The sequence below is a fragment of the Lissotriton helveticus genome, chromosome 7, assembly GCF_964261635.1.
Source record: "Lissotriton helveticus chromosome 7, aLisHel1.1, whole genome shotgun sequence".
NCBI classification, from domain to species: domain Eukaryota; kingdom Metazoa; phylum Chordata; class Amphibia; order Caudata; family Salamandridae; genus Lissotriton; species Lissotriton helveticus.
In genome coordinates, this window is record NC_136068.1 from 49,415,003 (window position 1) to 49,425,355 (window position 10,353).

The 10,353-nt window shown below is 44.0% G+C and overlaps 1 protein-coding gene and 1 long non-coding RNA gene across 2 annotated transcripts in view; one reads left to right on the forward strand and one right to left on the reverse strand.

Annotated features, from left to right (window-relative positions):
• LOC144767998 (alpha-2-macroglobulin-like) overlaps positions 1-10,353 on the reverse strand; it is a 237,548-nt gene that overhangs the window by 115,709 nt on the left and 111,486 nt on the right. Inside the window, exon 12 of the mRNA XM_078651389.1 lies at positions 8,440-8,667. Within this exon, the coding sequence (XP_078507515.1) occupies positions 8,440-8,667 (228 nt within the window). The remainder of the gene's footprint in view (positions 1-8,439; positions 8,668-10,353) is intronic.
• Positions 1-10,353, forward strand: part of LOC144767999 (uncharacterized) — a 68,718-nt gene that overhangs the window by 49,528 nt on the left and 8,837 nt on the right. The gene's annotated exons all lie outside the window — the stretch shown is intronic.

Genomic DNA, 10,353 nt, shown 5'->3' on the forward strand with positions numbered 1-10,353 from the left:
TTAACCGCATGCGTGCGGCCGCGATTTTCGCGCTGTGCGGCTTTTTTTACAAAAGCCGCGTTACATGACAAGCTGAGCTCGTCATGAGCATGCGAGCGGCGCAACTCATGACGAGCTCAGCTCGTCATGAGCACGGAAGGGGTTAAACTCGGGTGTATCACCACATCATCTAAGTGGATGGCATATCCCAAAAGGCACATGACAGCTTTTCTCTAATCTTGTAAAACACAGTTTCTTCTAAAGCAAAGTGTTCACCCGTGTAACTCAGTTGCTGAAGCCAACCATAGAATTTCTAGCACAACCTGATTGGCCTTTTTCAAGTCAAGTCAAATGATCTTTATTCGGATAAAAGATATCCATAAAAGCACAATTCATCACCACCAATAAGAAAAATGCGATGAAAATGTTAAAACATATAAATATACATATCATCCAATGCAAATACAAAGTTACAATATTAAAATCTCTAAAAATGTTGGATGGGCCTATAAAAACTAGCAGCATTAATAGCATAGTGCAAAAATGGCATTTAGACAATTGTGCAAAATCAGCAGTATGTTACAGATAAAGTGCAATAATAAGCAATAAATCAAGCAATACTAGGCATCAGGCCTTTTTGATTAACGAATTGGACTGGAGTCTGCACAAAGCAATGGCTTCATGTGCAAAATTGAACATCAGAAACAAGTTTAACCATATTATTTGTAACAAAGCCAGTGGACTCTATCATCTGCAAAAGCTTGCTTCAGAATCAAATATATTTACTCTGGTGGAATATTAGTTCATATTCATGATGATAACACATATATATTGATAGTCCCACAGCTCAAGCATGTATCCGCAATGCTCTATCTACATAAGCATTCCTTGGACCCAACGAGCAAGAACCCAGACAGCTCAGGCATGGGTCGAACATGTATAGGTGGCAAGGACAGCTGCCTCAAACACTGCGGGACTGATTCACAAAGTACCTCCACACGGGGAACAGCCTTTACAATGCGGGCATTACCACGCGCTGCCATTACTACGCTGCTTTTACAACGCAAGTCGTTTCAACAACTTGCGCTGGAGGGCGCTGTTGGACAAGGAATAGTTTAATTTTCAATTCCAACACCTTCCCTACTGTAACGTGGGCTGGAGTTGGAATAGAAAATTAAACTATTCCACTATCCAGCGCTTACGGCGAAAGTCGTTGTAACGACTTGCGTTGTAAAAACAGCGTTGTAATGGCACGCGTTGTAATAGCCCACGTTGTGCTGATATACAACCCTCCACACTAGTGACGGAGGCCCCGTAGTCATGGAGGAGTCTCTGCACTCAGAGCAGAAACTCCGCCATGAGAATTCTCATGGCGGAGATTGTGCCCCGAGTGCAGAAACGGCCTCTCGACTGCAGCGCCTCCGCCACAAGTGCGGTGTCCCTTTGTGAATCAGGCCCTGCATCTTCTCGCAGGTGCCAACAGTGAAGCAATCCTTCACTACATTTAGCAATTGGGGTTCCATGCCTTGCCTCAGTGAGTTTCCTCCCTTCCACGAAGAATGTTATTTCCTATCTTGAGGGCCCCATTGTTTCGGGCTTACAACCATACCTCGTATATGTAACGAATGTACAACACAGATTCTACATAACCAGACTGAGGTTGAGCACACTACACTATTTATTTGCCTTCCCTAAAAGGGGCAAGTGGTGCGCTCTAAATGTCCGAATTGTCCGTGTGATGGTAGGTCCAAACAAAGTACCCTCCACTTTTTACTTTTTTGTAAATTTTATATGGATATTAGGAAAATGTATCTCCGTCCAATTTTTAAGGTTAAGACCTTGTTCTCCTATAAAATTGCTTTTAATTATTTAAGGAATTTGGAAAAAATGACATTCTGTAATGGAGTGATTTGTTACATACAGTTGGCAATAAAACAAAGGAATGACTTAGTTTACTTAGAAAAACTGAATTATGAATTAATGTAAGTATTACGAACCTGTACACTTTTTAGAATCATGTTAAAATGGTGTTTTTAGTATTATGTTTGGATAAAACTGCATTGTGCAGCACACACAGAAACAGCAAATTGCCATGGATTGTTTATGTGCAGGAAGGTGTCACAATACAGCACACATAGGAGTTACAAATCACCATTAGTGATTGTTTATGTGCAGGAAGGAACACCTTCCTGCACATAAACAATCGTTCCCTCAATGCAGGCACCCTTGCACTATGGTGCAAGGATGCCTGCGTTGGGGTTAGGCAGCTAAATTTAGCACCAGCACAGGGAGAACCTCAGGGGTGCACCGCGTTCTTGTGAATATGGCGCATCCCTGCGTTTCAAAAGTGATGGGGTGCAGCGTTAGCCTTCTTGGCGTAACGCCACCCTCCGCCACTTTCATTGTAATATGCCCCCTTGTCTTTTAGAAACGTTCACCAGATTCAAGGTGGTCATCAATATCATGGGTTGTGTGGAATATACATATGTGGCAGCTACCATCAATAAACTCCATCTTGGCTATTTGTTGTGAAATCAAGGAATTGGTCAACTGAGTTAAAGAGGAGGAGTCTATGGAAATTTAATTGATCAAGTTTCTTCCCCTTTCTACCTTAAAAAATAGTATACTGTGATTAGGTATTACCAACATTAAATTATGGTGCTCAAATACCATAAAAAATAGAATATTGTGCTCAGTTATTACCTGCTTTAACCCGTCCCATGCTCATGACTAGCTGAGCTTGTCATGAGCCACGGCGCTCCGGTGCTCATGACGAGCTCGTCATGGCCCGTGGAACGCTCAGGTGCGGGGAGAATTACCCTGCTGTGCTGAACGTTCCACGGGAGCCAATGCACCTGTAACGAGCTCAGCTCGTCATGAGCACAGGAGCGCCGTGCCTCATGGCGAGCTGAGCTCGTCATGTAATGTAATGTAAAGGGGTTTTTATATAGCGCAGCCTTCACTCCAGGGAGCATCTTAGCGCTTAGAAAGACTAGGCAGTGGTGACAGGCCGCGCTGAGTCAGCTGAGAGTTAGATCAAGTATACTGATTCAGATTAAGCTTTTACATAAAACATCTGATTGACTGTATATCCATGTTTTGAGGGTCTTCCTGAAAGCTGAGGGGCAGGGGTAATTTATTCCAGGCCTTTGACCCCAGAACCCCCAGAGCCTTTCCTCCTCTAGTTTTTAATCTGAAATTGGGGATGGTAAGAAGGTTGGCTTTTGCAGATCTGAGATCTCGTGGGGGGGTGTAGTGTTTAAACCTGCTCTGGATGTAGCTGGGTCCTCTTCCGTGATAGGCCCTGACGGTGATTAGGAGGATTTTAAAAAGGATCCTTTTATGTATCGCAACCAGTGTAGGGTGTCCATTGCCGCTGTGGCTGACGTCCTCCTGTTCCATCTCAGCACCAGTCTTGCAGCTGCGTGTTGTACCATTTGCAGCTTATGGCCAACCGTCCGGTTAGTCCCTCCATAGAGACTGTTGCAGTAGTCAAGGCGTGATGTAATAAGCGCTACTGCAACCATTTTACGTGCTGGGAGAGGTATCAGATCGTAAAAAGTAAAGTAAAGTCCACATTTGTAAAGCGCACAATCACCCGTTAGGGTCTCTAGGCGCTGGGGGCCGTCGGGAAGATTAAGCGAGCTATTGCCCAGAGTCACATGGTGCTGGGCTAACCTGCCGCCGGAGCCGGGGATCGAACCGTGGTCCCCAGATTCCAGCGTCAGTCGCCCCGGCCGCGGCGCCACACCTCTCCCCTTCGTAGAATTTTCTTAGGCGTTTTATGATATTAAAACAGGTTCCAGCCACCACTACTGCTTGTTGTTTAAATGCTATGGTAGAGTCAAATCTGATCACTAGGTTTCTGACTGCCGTGACAGTGTTTGGGGGGCGGCCGCATCTTCCGGCCACCAAAGAATGGGGCTAAACAGATTGTCTTTCCCATATGGCAGAATCTCAGTTTTCCCTGAATTGCATTTCAGATGGTTGTCGCTCATCCATTTGAACGTAGCTTTGAGGCAATTTTTGAGCTTCATTTCCGCTTCTCTGGTGTCGTCATCCATCACCAGGATGAGCTGCGTATCATCTGCATACGAGATGGTGTTAATTTTGAAGGATGATATAAGTGCAATCAGGGGGGCCATATATACATTGAAAAGCGTAGGGCTCAGGCAGGAGCCTTGCGGCACTCCTGAGATGAGTCGCTTTTCTTCCGACCTGAACTGACCTAAGGTAATTACTTGTCGCCTGTTTGCGAGAAAACTTTTTATCCAACCCAAAACATTTCCGACTATCCCGGCCGCGGTTAGACGGTCCACAAGGATGGAATGTGAGACCGTGTTGAACGCCGCAGACAGGTCCAAGAGTACCAGAACAGCCTTTTTTCCCTGCTCCATTGCTGCTCGCAGAGTTTCAGAGGTAAAGATGAGAGCTGACTCCGTAGAGTGTTGAGCTCTGAAACCTGCTTGGTTTGGGTGCCAGATGTTATTAGCCTCCAGAAAGGCCGTGAGCTGTTTATTCACGGCTTTCTCTGTTAATTTGCAGAGAGCCGGGAGCAGAGAGATAGGTCGTAAATTTGCCAGTGTTGTTGGGTCTGGTAGCTGTTTTTTCTGTAGGGGTTTTACCGCTACTAGCTTCCATTCATCGGGGACTGAAGCTAGGTGGAGTGAAGAGTTTATAATACTGTTTACGGTGGGGTTAACAATGTCCACCATAGCATGAAGGACAAAAGGCGGACAGGGATCAAAAGGGGATCCTGATTTGATCGCCACAATTTCTGTCCGAGATTCCTCTAGGCTAATCGGGTCATAGGTAGACATACTGGCCATGGATGTGTCAACTCTACTGCCTTCTGTTTCACCTTGAGCCGGCAGATGGGGGAAGTCTTTGGTAAGAGTGTGAATTTTTTCATAAAAAAAATCAGCTATTGTGTTGAAAAGACTTTGAGAGGGGGGTATATCTTTCTGCATAGTTTTAGGGTTCATAAAGGTATTAACTATCTTGAAAATGTCTTTCTGCTTGTTTTTGCTGTTGTTTATAGCTTCAGTATAGTGTTCCTTTTTTGCAGTTTTTATCAAGCTATGATACTGGCGACGTGCGGTTTTAAAATTATTCAGGTCATTTTCCCCGTACTTTTGGCGCCATCTTCGCTCTAGAGCCCTCACTTTCCTTTGCTCTTCTTTTAAGGTCGACGAGAACCAGGGAGCAGATGTCCTCTTCTTCTGTGAGAGCTTTCTAGTACCTGTCCTCGGGGCAGCGTAGGTGTTTTCTAGACTGAGTGTGTTAATCCACTCCCCAAAAAGCTGGCTATCTCTGGTGGGGTCTCTAGTTAGGGTGGGTCTATTTTCTGCGGCTAGGATTAGAAACTTCGGCTGTCCTATGATGTTTTTCCAACATGGTTCCCCATGGGGATGTCCTATCGCCCTTCCTGTATTCCTAATTGTTCTGCCGGCCCTGACTATAAGTTCAAAGGGGATACAATTATGATCTGTCCAAGTTTGTAGTTGGGGCATTTTCACACTAAGAGTCCCTAGGTTTGAACAGATACAGTCGAGAATATGCCCTGCCTTATGTATGGTGTTTGTTGTGAGCTGGGTTAGACCCAGAACGCTCATCGTGTCCTTAAAACATATAGCTGCTGGATCTGTCTAAATGTATGTTGGCATCTCCTAAGAGTGTAAAATTTGCAGATTTCAGGGCTAGGTTGCTGAGCACTTCCCCAATGCTCTCCAGAAAGTCTGTGTGCTTCCCTGGTGGGCGATATATTAGAGCTCCAGTGAAAGTATACGAGTCATGAACCTTGATTAGGAATTCCCTCGTGAGCCGTATGATTGGTCCAGGGTGTGTGGCCCCGGGCCCGGCCGTGCCACGGATGGGCGCAGACGGGCTTACCTTTGGCACACCTTCGGTGCGCCGCCGGTGCACCCGCTGCACGTAGGGGAGGGCATGTCCTTTTGTCCTCACCGTTTGAACTGTAGCACGTGCGCACCGGAAGTCTGCTCACTTCCGGTGTGTAGGTGTAGATGGCGTCCTGCCTCCACTACAATCCGGCCTAATGTCGGTGGTGGACCGGGGAAGCGGCAGTAGGTAGGGCAGTTTTATTTTAAAAGTGCAAAATAAAGTTTTAAAGTGCAGTGTTCACTTTAAAAATACAATGTTACCAGTGCAGCAGCGCAACAGCAAGGCAGAGTCTTCTGCGCTATTCCAATCTTGAACATGCGGGCGCTGTGCTTGTCCCCCTCCCCGCCAGCACAGCGGGGGTATAACCCCCACAACGATGGGGTTAAACTATTGTGCTCCAATATAGTTTACCATATGTAACGCGCTGTTAGGAAGTATAGAATTTGTCCTAAACAAAAGTCATATGGGGCTCAGGAGGTTAATGCCAATGGAGATTTGACTAATTCCTTTACCATGCATAGTTCCTTTTATGCAAAATAAGGGTGGAGGGTGCTATGTCATTTCAAAATTTCACAAGCAATCCATATTACAGGTGATAAAAATTAAACCTGACCATATAAAGCATTTCATAAGTTTTGGACAAATTATATAACTTTGGTCACGAGGGAGACTTGAATTTATGAACATCTAGTTCGAAAGGCTTGTAGAAATAGTAGCCCACAATTGAGCTATTCAGGTGGATCTCAAATTCCATTAGAAAAATTCTGGATTGGAAGATTGTATTTATCAGGTAAAGAATAAATTGATCTATCCTCCACTAAAAAGCAGAGTTTTTTTTTATTAAGAGGAGGAAGAAGTTTTATGAACATTACTGCTGAGTGATTTCAATGTGATCCATAGGAGAGTAAATGATGTTGAAATATTTTGAAAAACATTGTAATTGAAAGGCTGTCTTCTGTCGTAATATAATTTAATATGAATGTGAGTCGTAAGATGATTTTTGGTGGGTCGCGAAAGTCCAAGCAATAAATCATGATGCCTTTAAATTCAGTGTTTATCTTGTCACATTTGTGGTGCTTAAATGAGATAGAGGCTAAATGTCAGGCTATAGCTTCTGACAAGCTGTTGCTTATATTCTTTTAACATGGGATTTGTGTTTACTTTTCTTTCTTTGAATGCAAAATGAGGAGTGTTTAAAGGAATTTATATTACAATCTTAGGATGTCGTATTTTTTTGTAACACACAACAAACTGTGAATACCTGTAAATTAACTGCATGCATTTAGCAGCCAGGAAAGCAAAACTGAAGTAATTTTTTTTAATTCTGAAGTGCGCTGGAAACAGAGATTTTTATAGGAACAAAAGAAATAAAGTCACTTTATTGATGATGCACAATTGGTAAATATTCACAGAAACCTAAATTCTACACATTATCTTTTGTGGGCAATATAGACTTATCAGTAAAACTGTATCCCTATGCAAAGTTAGTGGCCATTTTAATGGAAAATGTGCTGTCTGTAAATGTCAGTGCGTTACCAAATGATACTCTAGTTGCATTAAAAAAATCACCCTTATGTCCATTAAAGGTAGGAGGGTCATGAACTTTTGTTGTTCTAAAAAGTAGGTCGTGGTTCTCAAAAGTTTGGGCACCACTGGTTTAGATCTTTTTTATAAACTGAGATTTAAAAAAAATATATATAGACTTGTGTTTTATTTTGAAGTTTTCCAGGTAGCTGCTAATCTGAGACACCTGAAACACAATTAAAAGATTTCTGCTATACATTCTTTACACACTAAGGGGTCAATTAGGATGGCGGACGGATCGCCACCGCCATGCATGCGGTGGCGATCCGTCCGCCATCCTTGCCCGTCCGCCACCTATTTCCCCCCCGCCATATTACAATGGCGGGGGGGACCGTGGCAGACGTGAAGACCGTCCGCCGCATTTCCACTGCGGTCACCTTGCGATCGCGGCGGAAAAGCTCTAATATGGTGGCGGTGTCTATCAGACACCGCCAGCCATATTAGGCTGTGGTGGGGCCTATGCATTTCCATGGCGGCAATGCCCCCACGAAAAGGCATACGGTCCTTGCTTTGGGGGCCAGTTGCGGGCCCCCATGGAGAAAGCGGGGGTGGGGGGTGCACATAGGGGGTACCTATGGTACCCCCCTGCAGTTGCATGCACAATGCGGCAGTCACCGCGCGGCGCCTGACGCTTTGAGCATGCAAATGCACAGCATGTATTTTTAACTTTGCTACGGGTGCTGCTTAAAGCAGCACCCGCCGCAATGTTAAAGATACGGGATGTGATCGCCAGGGAGGCGGTCACATCCTAATTGCAATGGAGGGAACGCCGCTACACCGGCGGACGGTCCCTCCACCTCGGGGGTGACGGACGGATGCAAGTCCGTCCGCCATCATAATCGACCCCAAAGTACGCACCTTTGTTCAATAGTCTTTTAAGAGGCTCTATCAGGGGTGTCTTGTGTTGGGTATGGCAACTGATCATATGTCACTCCATTGTTCAAAGTAACCCCATACTCACCAAAGTGTACTTACCAAGTAATGAAAGTTAACTTCCTTGCTCTCTCCGAGGCCCTCAGAGGATAGAATATAGTGCACAGTGATGTTCTGCGTGTGGCCGGGCTCCAAAGTCTCATAGATGGGTTGAATCTGCACGTAACTGTTGCTTTTAGAATAAAAGAACTTTGCCGTGCGAGTGTCGCCAATGTGAGAAGGGAAGCTCCATCCAGAATCTCTGCAGTGGGTTGTGTCTTTGTAAGAAACCTGACAAAATGGAAACCAAAACAGAATTAATAGTGATAAAGTTGTACAACTACCTAGAGCTGTCCTGATAGATACCGTGCCAAATAGGTGGTATTACCAGAAATATTCACAATCTCCAGATTACATTTGGAATAACAAAGAGCAACTGGCTACTGCAAATGACAAAAGGCTGAGCTCAGAAACAATTGTTTGAAGAGAAGGAAGCAATGGGCAAAATTCGGTCATTATTTCAGTACTCTTTTAGCACACACAATGCCATGGGCCTTATTTATGAAGGCCTTGCGCCGCCGGTGCACCACTTTTTCCCATGTTAAAAGTGACGCACCGGCGGCGCAAGGCCTTCATAAATAAGGCCCCATATGTCTTAAGCTTCCAGCTGCATGCCTTAAGCTGAGGGTTTTCCATTAATATTTAGAGTCACCCTCTGACGAGCTCCTTGGATAAGTGTAATGGCAGCTCCAGAACAGTATTGACATAAAAGAACATAACAAACAGTAAGGGCCTGATTCACAGAACTCTTTTAAGACAAAATCCTAAACTTACTACCATTTTCTTATTCACAGAAGGCACTTACTCATTTTGGTATTCACAGAAGACACTTACTCATTTTGGTATCCACAGAAGTTAGGAGTCCTAACTTTAGGACTCCTAAATGCCTTCTGTGAATACCGAAAGTCTTAAAATTAGGATTTTTCTCAGTTTAGTAGTAGTAAAGGTAGGACTCCTAACTTTAGGACTCCTAAATGCCTTCTGTGAATACCGAAAGTCTTAAAATTAGGATTTTTCTCAGTTTAGTAGTAGTAAAGTTGAGAAAAATCCTAATTTTAAGACTTTCGGTATTCACAGAAGGCATTTAGGAGTCCTAAAGTTAGGAGTCCTAACTTTACTACTACTAAATTGAGAAAAATCCTAACTTTAAGACATTCGGTATTCACAGAAGGCATTTAGGAGTCCTAAAGTTAGGACTCCTAACTTCTGTAAATACCGAAATGAGTAAGTGTCTTCTGTGAATACCAAAATGGTCGTAAGTTTAGGATTTTGTCTTAAGTTAGTTCTGTAAATTGGGGCCCTAAGAGGATAACCATAAGATCAGGTAGATAGGGGTATAACAAACAATGCACACTATCATAGTTAAGCCACTGCTTAATAATACCCACACATTAATGCAAGCCCAAAAGAAATGTAGGCAGGGATCTTAGATGCATATATTTTGCACATCCCAGATTCTGCAGGGGGACAGGAAAGGTCTCCTTCCATTGATCAGCAGCACTGCCTGAGGACCCATGTTGATGCTGACTAGCACAAATCTGGCTTGAATCCCACATAGAAGACCTAAATGGCAGGAATGCACCTTGAATGGTGTGGATTTACAATAGTGACAAGTACAAGTAGTCATGGGTGAAGCTATTGACATTCTCTTGATGTGAACCTATTTGACTGACCAGAATCGGAAGATCATAAAAAGAGACGCCATTTCACGTGACACCACCAGTAAGGTAAGAGTCCATAGCGACAATGGACACCTTGTGCTGTTCAAAGTGTACCCTTGATTATAGTCCTACCCTTTACTTTTCTTTCCTCATATATGGCCATGTTTTCAATTTCCAACTCTATGCAGGTGACTATCTCTTCTGCAGCCTTTTCCATAGATGCAGAGATGAGCATGACCTGTAAGTCATATATTGC